The sequence below is a fragment of the Tamandua tetradactyla genome, chromosome 20 (genome assembly GCF_023851605.1).
Source record: "Tamandua tetradactyla isolate mTamTet1 chromosome 20, mTamTet1.pri, whole genome shotgun sequence".
Taxonomy (NCBI): domain Eukaryota; kingdom Metazoa; phylum Chordata; class Mammalia; order Pilosa; family Myrmecophagidae; genus Tamandua; species Tamandua tetradactyla.
The window spans coordinates 32,239,833-32,256,532 of record NC_135346.1 but is presented as its reverse complement, the minus strand read 5'-3'; the positions used below and the strand labels follow the sequence as shown (position 1 = coordinate 32,256,532).

Below are 16,700 nucleotides of genomic sequence, written 5' to 3'. Positions count from 1 at the left end.
CTTCAACTTTGAATCATTTTAGGGCAGTAGAAGGTCTTTCTCCCTCTTCTCATTCTTCAGCAATTTTTTGGTGGAAACAGAAGTCTCCCGGAGACTTTGCAAAGGAGGTTTCCAACTAGGCATGGGGATATGTGAGGTTCTAGCACAGATGACACATGGTTCTAAATTAAGAGCACATCTCCTCTAAAAGCTTTCCTTAAGTCCAGACTCTTACTCCGCAACAGCCTACTGGGACCAACTCAGCTGAAACCAACAAAGAATAAAAAACAGACTAAGAGAGACAGGCAAATAGCTCAGATCTCAGCAATGTAATTCTCTTTATATCATACTTTCATCTGTAAAATGGGAAACTGATGAAATGGGGGAGGAATAATAACTCTAAGGGAGACTGTTTCACTTAAGCAGAACTTAGGAGTTCCATTCAGGAGGGCAAAAGATAACAGCTACTTACGTTGTACCATTGCTTTCCCCAAACCGCTGGTAGGAGCCTGGGGAGAAGTTGCTCAGACCTTCAGATGGGCTCTCCTCTGGGCTCACATCAGTGGAGCTGTAGTCATGGTATTCCTCACTCCGAAGCCTCTGCGTGGACATGGTAGCTGGGGGCACATGGTCAATGTTAGGACCTCCAGTGGCTGAAGCCTTTAGCTCCAAGTCTGGGGTGGGTTCTGGGACAGAAGCAGCCATTGTCATGGTTGCTCACAATGACAGCTGCCCTCTGAATTAAGTACAGTGAGAGTGTCTGGTACCGAGGGAAGCAGGAAAGGTGCAAAGTACACCTGGGCGGGCTGAATTCATCCGGCTTCTACCTCCCACCTTCCCAGGCAGCAACAGGCTCATCAATTTCTAAATTTGCCACAGCACCTCTAGACAAGAGCAGAGTGAGACACTGCTGGAGAGGGGCAGGGAAAGATGCCAACAGCTGTTTCCAGGAATCTTTGTGGTTCCTTAAGTTGGTTGAGATGAACTATTCCTTCTTTGGAGCTAATTTCTTGGACCTTAAACAAGAGCTAAATTGTATATACATCTATCTTCTCCAACAGTAAGCTATCAGAGTACAGGAATCTGAACATTCCTCGTTGTAACCTCTTTTTCCTCTACATTCATTAGAAAACCTTGTTGAATTAAAGAAATCCACTTCAGGTCATCCAATTCTTCTCACCTAAATTCCCTACCAATTCTTCTCACCTAAATTCCCTACCAGGGCCACCAGTGTTTTCTCCTCTCTGCTATGACCCCAGGCCTATTTGGAGGCTGCTATTTGGAGGCTACCAGTGACTCTAGTCTCTTGATCCCCAGGAATCTTTTCTTCCAACCAACCTGAGCACTGAGAAATGGCAGCTGAAAGGGACTCAGGAAAACACCAGGAGCATGAGAGGTACTCACCATTGACCTTTGTCTCAACCTCACCCCTTTCTACTCCCCTACTTCCTTTTTATTTTTACCGATTTGCTTATTTTAACAGATTGCTTATTTAACAGGCCTGGAGATCCCAGGAAAGAATTCTGCCTAGCTTCATTGCTAAAGCAACCTGGCTAAAAATCTAAGAGGGTTCCTTTACTAACACGCTGGAGGAATTCATGGAAGTCTTCTTGTTCTGGGACAATTAAACTAATAAAAGGGAGGGCAGGAAAAAAAAATCTATGAAGTGTCTTAATATGAGCAGTTGCTATTTAGGCAAAACCTAATAAATTAATTTATATGCCCTGAGTTCCAAACCTATCTATATCATCAGTTTGCTTAGTAATTTTGCTCAATTCTCTATTCTTGTCTAGGGTCTTAGCTTCTAAATGCGCAAAATAAAGGGGGGGAAGGGTGTACTAAAATATCTCTCAGGTATGTTCTAGCTCTAATATTCAGGGATCCATCATTATGGATTGGCTAATTTCTAGGTCTTCCAATATACCAAAAGCATCTGAGGAGCAGAGCCTTCCGAGTAAATCCTGTATAAAAGTGAAGGAGAAGGGACAGAGTACATATATTAACAAGTTCCCCAAATCCTCCAACTCACCCACTCCTAACCAAGAAGCTACGCGTTTGCTTACTTGGTACAGATGCTAGATTTATTTCAAACATTGTACACAGGCCTCTTTATGTTGTACATAAAGACCAAAGTTACAGCAGACTAAAACTGCTCCCCCTAAAAGCTGAAATTTATAGATCTAAAGCCCAATAAACTATTACAGGATGTGGAAGGTGTGACTTAGCAACTGCATTCACACTGGAAAAAAAATCCATGCATGGGATCTGGTTGATGACAAGGCTCAACAGAAGTCAGTGGTACAGTAACAGAGGCCAAATAAGTTAATGCAGTCCAAATCAGCATTAGGAATGTGAGGGCACCATTTGGTTTTGCCATGCACTATATCCCGTCGCAGGCAGCACCCTAAAAAGGGAACAATGGCAGACTCTGGCATATTCAGAGACAAGATCAGGAGGGCAACAGAAAACAACTAAATGAGGAATGTTTAGATGCACTAAGAAGGTTTTTCTAGAAAAGTGGTGACTTGGAGGTATAAAAGTTGTCTTTAAAAACTGTAAGACATTTCTGGTGCCTGCCCATGCAAAAAAAAAAAAAACTGTCAGACACTGGGTAAAGGATGGTATCATTCATATTTTAAAACTTCAACTTTCGTGTGAGACTAAAGGGAGAGATGTTTATTGGGGGCAAAATTTATATTTTGGGTAGTACATTTCCTAATTTAACTTGTATGGTCAGTTTAGTTGAACACCATGAGTATGTGGAATCCTAAATAGGGTATGAGATTTTGTTGGTTTGTCCAGGTTAGTGTGATGCCCTGATAAATCCCAGAGTGATCTGGATTGTGAATAAAGAAGTATTTGCAAAATCCCCTAGGGGGAATGGGGAGAAAGGGGTAAAAATCAACTTCTCCATTTGGAGAATTTCTGATACTCAGGCAAGCAGTGGGGACAACTAAATCAATAGCTGAGCCCTCGATCTTAGGGTTCACCCCTGTGAAACTTATTCCTGCAAAGGATAGGCTAAGCCAACTTTAAATTAGGCCTAAGAGTCACCCCCAGAGAACCTCTTTTGTTGCTCAGATGTGTCCTCTCTCTCTCTAAGCCAACAGAGCAAATGAACTCACACTGCCCTCCCCCACCCCTACATGGGACATGATTCCCAGGAGTGTACATCTCCCTGGCAATGTGGGACAGAAACCCTGGTATGAGCTGGGACTCAGCAACAAGGGACTGAGAAAACCTTCTTGACCAAAAGGGGGAAGAGAGAAATGAGATAAAATAAAGTGTCATTGGCTGATAGATTTGAAACAGAGTCAAGATGTTATCCTGGAGGTTATTCTTGTGCATTATATAGATATCCCTTTTTAGTTTATGGTGTATTAGAGTGACTAGAGGGAAGAGCCTGAAACTGTAAAGCTGTGTTCCAGTAGTCTTGTTTCTTAAAGATGACTGTATAATTATATAGCTTTTACAATGTGACTGTGTGATTGTGAAAACCCTGCATCTGATGCTCCTTTTATCTAGGGTATGGACAGATGAGTAAAAAATATGGATAAAGAATAAACAAATAATAGGGGGGACAAAAGTTAAAATAAATTGGGTAGATGGAAATACTAGTGGTCAATGAAAATGATAGGTAAGGGATATGGCATGTATGAGTTTTTTTCTTCTTCTGGAGTGATACAAATGTTCAAAAAAATGATCATGGGGATGAATACACAACTATGTGATGATATTATGAGTCACTGACTGTACACCATGTATGAAATGCTTGCATGTTATGTCCTACCAATAAAAAAAAAAAAAAAAAAGACCCTGTCAGACAGCCTCTCCTGCCAGGAGCTTGTTCCTCCCAAAGGCCCCCAGCACCATGTGCATGCATGGGGAGGCTGGGCAGACTCCATGGGCCTTGGCTCACATTGACATTAGCCCACTGCAGCCCTTCCTGAGGAAGCTCCCAAACCAGAGGATCAGAGCACATCAAATCTAAAACAAGAACATGTGCAAAGAAGCTCTGATCTAAGCCAACTTTACCTAATGATAATAGAAAAAATTATACCCACTGGTCATGCTAAGCCACCACTTTCACACATGTGATGTATGAACAAGCACATTTTGAAACTGCACATGCTCAGGGAATAGTAACCTCCTAACCTATATAATCTCACCCTATCCTCCTAATTTCCCTAAACTATCTCCCATGAACTCCTCATAAATATCTCCAAATTTCTTCTGCTCAGGGAGACAGATCTGAGTTCTACCTCCTGTCTCCTGCCAGGCTTGCCTCGCAATGAACTTTCTTTCCTCAAAATCCTAGTGTCACTATATTGGCATTCGTCGACATCGTGCTGGAACTCATTTGAGTGGTAACAAGATGGCAGAGCTCCAGGACTCAGTCCTCCTCCTGGAACAACTATCGAACAGGCAGGATTGTCTCAAACAACTGTTACAAATCTCCGGCTGCCAGAACACTGTACAGCATCCAGTGAAGAGCAGGAGAAAGAGGCTGATAAATTATGGTAAAGAACAAGTTGATTTGTGTGGCAGCTACCAGTGCCCATCCCCACTCTAGGTCCTGGCTGCATAACCGGTGACAGAAATGGACATAAAAATCCTTTTCCCTAAGAACAGGCGTTGAGTGTGTAATTGTGAAAACCTTGTATCTGATGTTCCTTTTATCTAGGTTATGGACAGATGCGTAAAAACATATGGATGGCAAATGAACAAATAACAGGAGGGACAAAGGTTGAAATAAATTGACTAGATGGAAATACTAGTGGTCAATGAGAGGGAAGGGTAAGGGATATGGTATGTATGAGGTTTTTTTTTCTTTTTCCTTTTTTTGGTGGTGGGGGGGTGGTGGTGGTGGTACATGGTCCGGGAGTTGAACCCGGTCTCTTGCATGAAAGGCAAGCATTCTACCACTGAACCACCCATGCACCCTTCTTTTTTCTTTTTATTTCTTTTTCTGGAGTGATGCAAATGTTCTGAAAAATGATCATGGTGTTGAATGCACAACTATGTGATGATATAGTAAGCCACTGATTGTAAACCATGTATGAAATGTTTGCATGTTAAGATTTATAAATAAAAATATTTAAAAAAAAGAACAGGGTGGCCCCAACCAACCAGTGGTCATGGCTTTTCATAAGGGACTTTGGAGTACTGGGTGCCCCACCCTGAGGGGAGCCATTGCTTCAACTGAACCCCAAATGCTACACTTCCTCACAACTGAGGGGGGACAATTACCTAAAGGCTGCTTTGCTCAGCAATCCAAAAATTCCGGCTCTTTCCCCAAATGAAGCCAATGACGAAGCTCTTGGTGCCCTCCATGCCCACCTCTCCAAGGCAATTTGGATCTGATCTGTACCCCCTTCAATGGTCTTTGGCTCCATTTTATCTGGGAAAGAGTAATTTGGGAAAGTCCTCTCTGACACGCCCATGTTCCCAGAAATTTCTCTCGGGCTAAAAGCAGTTTGTGACAACAGTAGTGTAAGAAACTATGGAGGCAGACAGTCTAGGAGAAAAGTTTGCCAGCTTCAAATAAATTTGGAGAAAGCTGCAAAAGCTCTTCATGGGCCACTAAAGATTTATTAGAAACTGCCTTTTCTGTCTTTAATAAATGAAACAAGGCTAAGAAGGAGGAGAATAAAGAGAGTTAAGTAAAAGACCAAAAAACAGGCTCAGCTTATTGCAGTTGCTGTTAATAACACCCAAATCGTGGGTCCAAGCATCAAAAGCCTTGCTTCAACTGTGAGTCAAAGGGCCAATGGCAAAGAGTGTGCCAGAAACCTGAAAACAACCCTCAACCTAGGGAGCCACTTTGGCTTTGGGCCCAGGAACTGCGCTGTCTCTGGAAGGGGGACAGGCCTGCCCCTCTAGCCCTGCTCACAGCAAGTGAAAAAGAGTGAGGGTGCCAGAGGCCATGCATGGCTCTGCTGACTTCACATCTGTTCAGTTTAGCAGAGTCCAAGGTGACACTCAACATGACAGAGAACAAGTCTTCTCACTCTTAAAGGAAAACTGTTACAAAAGGCTTATTTTCTTACCATGTAAAAATGAAGTACTAAAATAGTTTAACACATTACATTAAAAAGGTTGAACAAGTATTACAATAATTAAAAATCTATCCTCTGTTAGTATATTTAAAAATAGCATATATTTAAAAATAAAATTACTAAAAACTTAAAAATGTTCTGTCCTAATGGTAAACTGTATAATATTAGAAGTTACAAATCACAGAACAACCAAATTTGCTTGTCACACTACTCTAAAAAGTATAGGTAGTCAGCTAAACTTCATCTTCAACTTTAAAGAAGCAAAAACACAACTATAAAATTTATGTTCTATCTGTTAATTAGCATAACCCTAGTAAATGTGTAAAAGTCAAACAAGACAAAACTGCTGTAATTTTTCAAATATTTTTATTTCTAAAAGTAGCTTCATTAACCAAATAACAAAGAAAGTAAAGCATACGATAGTCAGCCAAACTAGAGTGAAGCCAAGGCCCTGCCCCCTGGGACTTTAATTAACTCAGAAAGCAAAACTAATTGCCCTCTCCTGAGCTCCAGAACTAGGAAAAGGGAAAAAGCTGTACCTTCCTAATCCTTCACGCTCATGCAGCAGTATAAAAAGGGCAAGGTTTTCTCCCAATTAAATGCAAAAAATACCCAATCTCTTAAATATTGTGCTCTTACCAACAGAAAAATAGTAGTAATTTGGTGCCTTAGCCATCAAATAAATAATACTAACATCTCTCTAAGGAATGACGGAGCCAACATGGCAGACAAAGTTCAACCCAATCAGTTAAGCTCCTTCCAAATCTCATTCCTGCACCCCTTAAATTAGCACATGAGCCTTCTTATTACCCAGTTAGGCAAGAACAAGCTGTCCAGCTAAAATTTACTCTTAGAACTTGTGTGGTTTAAGGCTATTTTGTACCCCAGAAGAGCCAGGTTTGGTCCTGATCCAATCTTGGGGGGCCAGACCTGTTGTTTAAGGTGGGAAACTTTGATTAGATTGTTTCCATGGAGATGTGACACACTCAATTGTGGGTGTGACCTTTTGATTAGATGGGGATGTGATTCTAACCATTTAAGGTGGGTCTGATTAGGTTACTGAGTCCTTTAAGGGGGGAAACATTTGAAGAAGCCTCAGAGGCAGACCCTTGGAGAATTGTTCCTTCAGAGCTGAAAGAGACACAGATGTGTGGAGATGCTTGGTGTGCCAACAGAGAAGGCAGATACCTAGATATGGGCATATCACAGGAGACATCGACATGTACTTTCCCATGAGATGCTAAGCAAGCCAGAACCCAGAATTGTGTCCCAGAGAAGGTAAAGTGAAGGCCCACTGATGCTTAGAGAGGAAACCACTGTCATCAGAAGCAGGAAGCAAAGGAACCAGCAACAATGACCAACAAATGCCAACCACATGCCCTCCTATGTGACAGACATGGGCCTTTCTTGAGTCAGGGTGTCTTTTCCTGGATGCCTTAGCATGGACATCTATTTGGCCTTAGAACTGTAGACTTGTAGTAAATTTCCTTTTAAAAAGCCAAAACAAACAAACAAACAAACCTGTCAGATGGGTGTTCGCAGCTGCCACCGTCACTCTCTAAGGCCAGCACCATCTCTAGCTCACTAAGCTCCAGCTGAAGAAGAAGTGGGTAAGTAAGGTGGTCTCTATACCATGACTTGTACAAAGCAGACTGCCTGCAAATCAACTGGCAATAAGGTACCCAGGAAGCAACTGCCTAAAAAAGCCATTCACAAGAGTGCACCCTCTCCTGGAGGGGTAAAGAAATTTCATCATCACAAGCCTGATCCAAGGCAGTCAGTGAAATTAGACATCATCAGAAGTCCACTGAACTTCAGATTCACAAACTTCCTTTCTAGCATCTGGTATGAGAAATTGCACAGGACTTCAAAACAGGTCTGCACTTTCAGAGTGCAGTTATTGGTGGTTTGCAGGAGCTAAGTGAGGCCTATATGGTTGGCCTTTGAAGACACCAACCTGTGTGCTATCCATGCCAAACATGTAACAATCATACCAAAAGACATCCAGCTAGCATGTTGCAAACACAGAGCATGTGCTTAAGAATCCACTATGATGAATAAAAAGTTAGTTCTCAAAAAATATCTTTTTTCTCTTCTTCCTATTATTGGTAGTCCTGAACATTAGATATTTTTCCCCCATGGGGTCAAAAGGTACTTAAATATAAGTGTGAATAGAAAAATAAGAGACAGAAATCAGTTATTGGCAGTTTTTTCATTTTCATTTATGTGTGAATTTTAATATAAATGTAGGGACATAAAGCATTAATGTAAATCAAAATGTTTCAGTGAACAAGTTGAACAACAGTTCAACTTCATAATAATTATAAATAAACCTATCAAATTTTTCTGGATAATGCCAGCATTTGGATTTTTTTAAACAAGTAAATTTCTTATTGATGGCAAGTTAATGGTGTTTGTAGCATTTTTATCATAGAGTAGATTCCATCCATTCACTATATTTTTCTAGCCAAGTTGTCCTACATGCAAGTTTCTAAAGTTGTCTGTCTTCTAATGTTGTTTCTAATGTCGTCTGTCTTCCATGCTGTTCAAGTTTACTATTAAAATACATTAAACTACAAACCAACAACAACAATTGTTAAATGGACTACACTTGTGCTGTGGGGGTCTCAAAGAACAGGTACAAAGTGGGTGCAACGGTAGTTCAGTGGTAGAATTCTCACTGGCCATGAGGGAGACCCTTGTTTGATTCCCGACCCATGCACGTCCCAAAAACAAACAAAACTTCAACAAATGGTGCTGCAGTAATGGGATACTCATGTGGAAATAGAATGAAATGTCACCCCCACCATACAGCATACAAAAGAAAAAGATAAGGCAGAGCTACATTAATAAGTGGAAAGGAAAGGAAAGCCTATGCTTGGCTAAACATAGGAAGAACCTTCTAAGGAAGAGAGTTGTCCAAATGGAACTGGTTGCTTTGGGAGATAGTATGTTCCCCAACCCTGGAAAAGTCCAAGCAGAAGTCAGACAACCCTTACTCAGAGCTGTTACGTAGAGTTTCAAGCACTGCAAAGACCGGGCATAGCCATTCCCTGGAGTTCCTTCTATGGCTCTCTCTGGCAACCACGGTTTCTCACTCTTCTTGCTCTCTAGTTGTCCCCACTGTTGGCCTCCATGGCTACCCTGCCCCCAGGCTCCCTTTAATGAAATTTGGTTCCCAAGTCTATTACTATAATTATCAGTTCCCTACCCTTGTGTAAGATTTTAATAGTACCTATTAACTGCCAAAATGAGAGGGTAATATGTGAGAGAAAGGAGTCCAAGAGAGATGAAGACAAGCTGCTTGTGCTTCAAGTTCTTGGGGAAAATAAACAGAGTTTATACTTTATATGCGGCCCACCAATGCAAAGTCAAAATCTTCATAAGGTCCTTAGACCCAGTAAAACAAAAAAATTCTTCAAGCATACATTCAACTAAAATTGTACTGAAATATCAACTATTATATAATCCTTTTTCCCCAGATAGACTTTTTCAACATTCTCAGTACTTTGTTTTACTCTTTCCACTTACGTGTACTCTTCCTTGAATCTACACAGTGAACATATTAATGATGTTTAATTGCAACATTATCTTAATACATCATAATTTGCTTCACCTGCTCCCAAATGGTGGCTTTGGGGCTTCTGTTTTTTATTTTTAAATGGCCGTTTTCTATCACAGCTACAAGAATTCACATGAATGTTTTTAATGTTTGAGTAATTTCCTTGTAGTATAGCTAGGTCAATAGATGGCTTACTTTTATGATTCTTGCCATACAAACAGATTGAACTAATCTACTGTGTCACTACCAATATACGGGTATGATGGTTTCTTCAAATCACTGCCATTACTGAAGTTTTTTCATTTTTATTTTTGTTCTTTTAGATAGATGGGTGACTCCCTTTATTGTACATTTCTTTAATTTCCAGCAATGACCACTGATAAAATCTTTAAGTAAATCTTTCCCTCGCCTATTAGATACTAAGTCAATGTATTTATTTATTTATTTATTGCATAGGCAGGCACCAGGGATCGAACCCGGGTCTCCAGCATGGCAGATGCACACTCTGCCTGCTGAGCCACCGTTGCCCGCCCTAACTCAATTTTGAAAACACTAAACTAGTTCTCAAAATAGCTATCTAAGACTCTACTGCTCCGTTTCTATTCCAAGTTCAGTGTAATGAACAAGGTCCATCCCAATAAGGAGAGGGAAATCCATTTATAGGTGTTCTAGGCTTTTTTCAAGACACATGGGAAGGTTAGAGGAGTGGAAAGGAATGGAAGGAGGGAGAGGCAGGGCTGAAGTCTTATTTAGCATCATTGCCATGAACTAAATAACACTTTTAAGGGTGACTTTTAGACACAGAAGAAATTATCATATGGAAGCAGGAAGTCAAAGTAGGACAAATCAATCATAAGTCCTTGAGAAAGAAAATTATGCCTTACATTTAGCTAAAATCTCTACCAGTCAGAGATATTCAAAATGCCCTCCTGAGGTTCCTTCATGAAAGGTGTTCAAAAACTATGAGGGTATTGTTAGGGATACTGTTGAGTGGCTGGACTGGTCAGTGGGTTCCAAAAACATGGGCTGGAGGCATATAATTTGTACTAGAAGCTTGTTAAAACAGATTTAACATCTGAAAGTCAATTAACGTAATATATCAATAGAATAAAGATGAAAATCACACAATCATTTCAACAGATGCAGAAAAGGTTTTGACAATACTCTATTTCAGAAACCAGAAACAGAAATGAACTTTTTCAACCTGATAAAAGGCATACCTGAGGGCGGGCCATGGTGGCTCAGCAGGTAAGAGTGCTTGCCTGCCATGCCCGAGGACCCGGGTTCGATTCCCGGTGCCTGCCCATGTAAAAAAAAAAAAAAAAAAAAAAAAAGGCATACCTGAAAAAAGGCACCAAAAAAACCCACATTTAAAATCATACCTAGGGCGGGTAATGGTGGCACAGTGGCAGAGTTCACACCTGCCATGCCGGAGACCCGGGTTCAATTCACAGTGCCTGCCCACGCCAAGAAAAAAAAAATCATACCTAATGGTTGACGACTGAATACTTTCCCCCTAAGATCAGGAATTAGACAAGATTTTCCGCTCTTTATTATCATTAATGATGCTGTGAACATTCTTGATCATTTCTTCTCCATGTGTGAGAGTTTCTCTAGGGCAGCACTTCTCAGATTTTAATGAGCATTTATATCATCTGAGGATCTTGTTAAAATGCAGATCCCAATTCAGTAGATCTGGGGTAGAGATGGAGATTTCATATTTCTAAGAAACCCCCAGGTTATACAGATGCTAGTGGTCACACCTGGAATCATAAGAGAAGGACATACCTTAAAGTGGAGCTGGTGAGACATTGGTTATACTTATCTTCAACTTTACCCCAGATAATGCTAAATTGTTTTCCAAAGAGATTGTACAAAATATATGCCTAGCAGCAATGTAAGGGAATACCCATTGCTCCCCATTTGATATTGTAAGACAAAATGTTCTGCCAATATGAAGTGGTATTTCATCATGGTCTTAATTTGAATTTCCGTAATTACTAACGAAGTTGTGCATATTTTCATATGTTTATACCCATGTTTTAGGCTCATTTTTTCCCCTACACTACTCAATGTGTATCTTTTTCTTTTTGGTTTGTATAGGAGCTCTTTACATATTCTGGATTTTCTCAATTGTATCTATTACTAATATCTTCTTCCAGTCTGTGGTTTTCTTCACTTTTTTGAATGTCTTTTGTTGTTCAGAGTCTTAATACAGTTAAATGTATTAAAAGAATGTCCGCACTTATCTCTTTTTTTTCAACATTGTATTAAAAGTGTTAGCCAGGCCAATCAGACAAGAAAATGAAAGGCAAGAAAAGGCAATCAAATTGGTAAGGAAGAAGTAAAACTATCTCTAACTATCATATACATGACATCATCTTGTAAATGGAAGCCCTAAAAATACAATAAAAACTATTAGAACTAATAAACAAGTTCAGCAAGGTTGTAGTTTACAAGACTGATATACATGCAAAAAATTATTGTATATTTATACACTTGCAATGAACAATCTGAAAATGAAATTAAGAAAAAAATTCAATTCATGATAGCAACAAAATGAATAAAATACTTAGTATTAAATTTTACAAAATAAGTGCAAATTTATACTCTGAAAATGACAAAACATTATAAAAATAAATTAAAGAAGACCTAAATAAATGGAAAGACATGCATGTTCATGGAGTGGAAGACAACATCAAGATGGTAATACTTCCTAAATTCATATACAGATTCAATGCAATCCTATCAAAATTCCAGCTGCCTTAATGTAGAAATTGATAAGTTGATTCTTTCATATGGAAACTCAAGGGGTCCAAAATAGACAAACAATCTTGCAAAATTAGAACAGTTAGAGGACTTCCCAATTTCAAAACTTAAAACAAAATAATCCTGGACCACACACCCCCAAAAAACACCAAAAAAAAAAATAATAATGCAGTACTGGCATTAGATAGACATACAGATAAATGGGATAGAATCAGGAGCCCAAAATTAAACTCTATTTACTGACAACTGATTTTTGAAAAAGGTGCCAAGACAATAGAATGGGAGAAAAACAGACTTTTTAAACAACTGGTGCTGGGACAACCGAATATTCACAGGCAAAACAATGAAGTTGAATGCCTACTCATACCATATAAAAAACCAGATCAAAGACAGAAACATAAGAGCAAAATCTATAAAACTCTTAGAAGAAAATATAGGGGCAAGTCTTCATCACCTTAATAATTTCTTAAATAAGAGACCAAAAGCACAAGCAACAAATGAAAAAATAAACTTGACATAATGAAAATTAAAAATGTTTGTGCTTCAAAAGAAGCCATCAAGAAAGTAAAAAAGGCAATCCAGAGAATGGAGGAAATACTTGCAAAGTATAATCCAATAAGGATCTAGTATCCAGAATAAAGAACTCTTATAACTTAATAATAAAAAGACAAATAACCCAATTTTTAAAATGGGAAGAAGGCCTGATTAGACATTTTTCCAAGAAAGACATACAAATGGTCAATAAGTACATGAGAAGATTCATCAGGGAAACACAAATCACACCACAATGAAATACCACTTCATACCCACCAAGATAGCCATAACCAAAAAGACAAAAAATAACAAGTATGGGTGAGAATGCAGACAAATTAAAACCTTCATATACGGCTGGTAGACACATAAAATGGAAAACAGTCTGGTAGTTCCACAAAAGGCTGAACACAGAGTTACCACACAACCTAGCAATTCTATTGGGTATATAACCAAGTTATTACTAGGTATATAGCTAAGAGTAATGAAATTAATCCACATATAAACCTGTACACAAATGTACATAGCTACAATATTCATAATAGTCAAAGAGTAGATAGACACAAAACAAATGTCCATAAATCAATGAATGGATAAATGAAATCTGGTATATCCATACAATGGAATATTTTTCAGCAATAAAAAGAAATGAAGTACTAATACACACTACAACATGTATGAACCTTGAAAACATTACGCCAAGTAAAAGAAGCCAGTCACAAAGGACCACTTACTGTATGATTTCATTTACATGAAATGTCCAGAATAGGCAAATCTACAGAGAGAGAAGGTAGACTAGTGGTTGCGTAGGGCTGGAAAGAGGGGAAGACTGGGGTAGGGAGTGAAAATTAAAGAGTGCAGGGTTTGTTTGTTTTTTTTCAGAATGTTTTAAAATTGATTATGGTGATGGTCACACAACTCTTCTACCAGAAGCTCTTGAACTGTTGACTTTATATGGGTGAATTGTGTATGAGAATATGGTATCTCAATAGAGCTGTATATTAAAAAACAAACATATAAATTCCTCAGCCCAATTCTTGAGGACTCTGATTCACGTCAAGCATTTTATTTTCATCCAACTTCCTAGATGATCTTGATTACAGCAAGATTTATATACAGCCCTACAAAAAATATATACGGTCTTCTTATGATGGGTGTATCCCAGCCATCATCTCCTATCAGAGTTCATGCACTGGTGATATTTGCAAACTAAAAGTGCCACCTAGTTTTCTAAAAAAATCTCATTGGTTTGGACTTTGGAACCCAGAGCGACAGCAAATTTGCTAGACCTGTTTTCTCCTTTCTGTTGCTAGAATCCAAGGACAAGGACATAGGCTGCACTGCTATGTGTGGTCAACAAGGAGGGAGATGAACATTTTGACTTCTACGTGATTCATTTTAAAAACAGCATTGGCGGGGGTGGGGGATGGTGGTGCACGGGGCGGGGGGGGGGGGTTCTGTGGTAGAATGCTCCGCGTGCCATGTGGGAGACCCAGATTCGATCCCTGGACCTTTCATTCTCCCCACCAAAACAACAACAAAAACAGTATTGGATGGGACTTCACCTAACTTACCACCAAGGTTTACTCCATAAATTGAAACTCCTGCCTGAAAGAGTCTGCTGTAGCTGCTTTTTCTACCACACAATAAATTATCTGGGCTCTGTAAAGTTTCCCTAGGAACAAAACTGGCCCCACAGCCTAGGGCAAGATTTGATCTGCAGGGCAGACTCTGCATAATAAAAAGCACATGCGTTTGGACCCAAGTTATGTGATTCTGAGCAAGATAATCTCTCTTTGCCTCAGTTTCTTCATCTGAAAAATTGCATTATCAATACCTACCTCACAACATTGTTATATAGATAAGAAAAGATAAGAGTTAAATGTTTCCTCGCGCATAATGGCCCTCATTAATAGTATTGATTGTGATTATTACTACAGAGACTTTCAAGGACAAGAAGTCAGAACGTTCACCATTCAAATAAAGCTTTCTCCATTTAATACTCTGGAGAGCTAAGCCAGGTCTCTAACTTGGAAATGGTGATCTAAGTGCCATGAACATCCTAGTAACCCACACAGACAGACATCCTGATTTCAAGGCAAAGGGAAACACACAGGAGCCTTTCCTGCTAGAGAGAGTCACTCAGAACTGGTCCTGGGTAGCCAGGCTTCCAAAAGAAATGTTTTGGGGGATAAGAGAAGGCACCAAATGCAGCATCATATGGTTTCTACTTTGGCATATTTGGAATGCCCACCCATTTGGACACCACACTCATTAAACAGGGGCTAGCTCTGTTTGGTCAGACCAGGGTATAAGGCCTGGCCAAAGGAGGGAGGTGCAGGATTCCTTCAAGGTATGCTTTGAGGTAAACAGATTCAATGCAAGCTTCTTCTCAGAGCAAAAGGGAAAAGCTAGCCTAGATGGTGTTAGTGGTGTCAGTGACATACTTTTGGAAGGGGTTACCAGAACCAGGGCAGCAAATGAAGGAAGAGGAGACCCATTCACAGTCCAGTTCTAGGATCTTGCTTCAGGTTAAGGTGGGGAAAAGAAAGTAACAGCAACAACTCCTCAGCATCTGACCCCCACAGAGATCTCAAGCATTTAAAGAGCTGAGACACTCACTGGGGAGAGGGAAGCGATAAAAACAAAGAAAAAGCAATACTAACAAGAGAGAAGTTATCTGAGGCAAGGGAAAGAAAAAAGGATTAACAAAAGTACTCCTACTCCAGGCCTTCACACCCAGAGGCTAACAAGCCCAGTTCCTAGAAGTTCACAGAACTGAGCTGGAAGAAATCTTAAACTTTTGTCTAGTCCACCTCTACCCACCACAATAATTTTATCATAAAACCCCCCCTAAGTAATTGCCCAGTGACAGTTACCTTCAGTGACAGGGATCTCCTTGCTCTATGTTCTAATGTGGAAAGCATGAATTCTTTGGAAGTTCTTATGCTCACCCACAAATCACCTCCCTTATGGCATTTATTGGTGCTAGTTGTAGCCTCTGGAATATTACAAAATAAATGGAAGCTCTCCTTCCTTACACCAGCCTTTAAACTAGACAAAGACAGCTTTCAGCACTCTGAGCTGCCACGGGGATGAGGTGGAAGGAACAGCTACATGATTTAAAGGGAAAATAAGAACTCAAGGGCAGGCAATTATAAGCCACACTGAATCAGGATACAAAGAGAGAGAAGACCGAATACTATGATCAGAGATGCCTCTACTGCATGCAGCCTCCAACCCCAGGCAATCTCAAACTCAGAACAAATGACCCAAGCTTTCGGAGGCCCCTTCTTGACTTAGAGAACATCTTTAAAGAAAACAAGATCTAAATATACATGACAGTTCTGTGAACTAGGCTCTGCACAGAGTCCAAAGAGAGTTCTGATCATGCTAAAAGTAATAAAAGACATTCAAATTAATTTTTAGCTGTCAGAATTTAGCTTGGATAAAACACAGATAAGAAGAGACAGGACGATTTCATGGCAACATAGGAATAAGATAAGTAAAGGAACCCTTCCTGGACAACTGGATTGTCTTGTTGCAAGGCAAATACTTAACGTACACAGGGGGAAAAACCTCTCTGGCTAGAAGACAAACACACCTGGATGGCAGAGAATGTCAGAGCAATTTCAACTCCATCCCTTTTTACAGACTGAGAAAACTCAACAACCAGGGGTGGAGAGTCACCCAAGGTTACAAGGCAAGTGTCGGAGCTGGAACAAAATCTCCTGATTCTCAATCTCAATTATTTCCATTATACCATATCGCTATCACATTTCAGCAAACCTCAAATAACT

The 16,700-nt window shown here is 39.8% G+C and overlaps 1 protein-coding gene across 1 annotated transcript in view; it reads right to left on the bottom strand.

Annotated features, from left to right (window-relative positions):
• The window catches only part of SLC36A1 (solute carrier family 36 member 1), a 72,077-nt gene that overhangs the window by 54,204 nt on the left and 1,173 nt on the right, over positions 1–16,700 (bottom strand). Inside the window, exon 2 of the mRNA XM_077137448.1 lies at positions 452–596. Within this exon, the coding sequence (XP_076993563.1) occupies positions 452–591 (140 nt within the window). The 5' untranslated portion in view covers positions 592–596. The remainder of the gene's footprint in view (positions 1–451; positions 597–16,700) is intronic.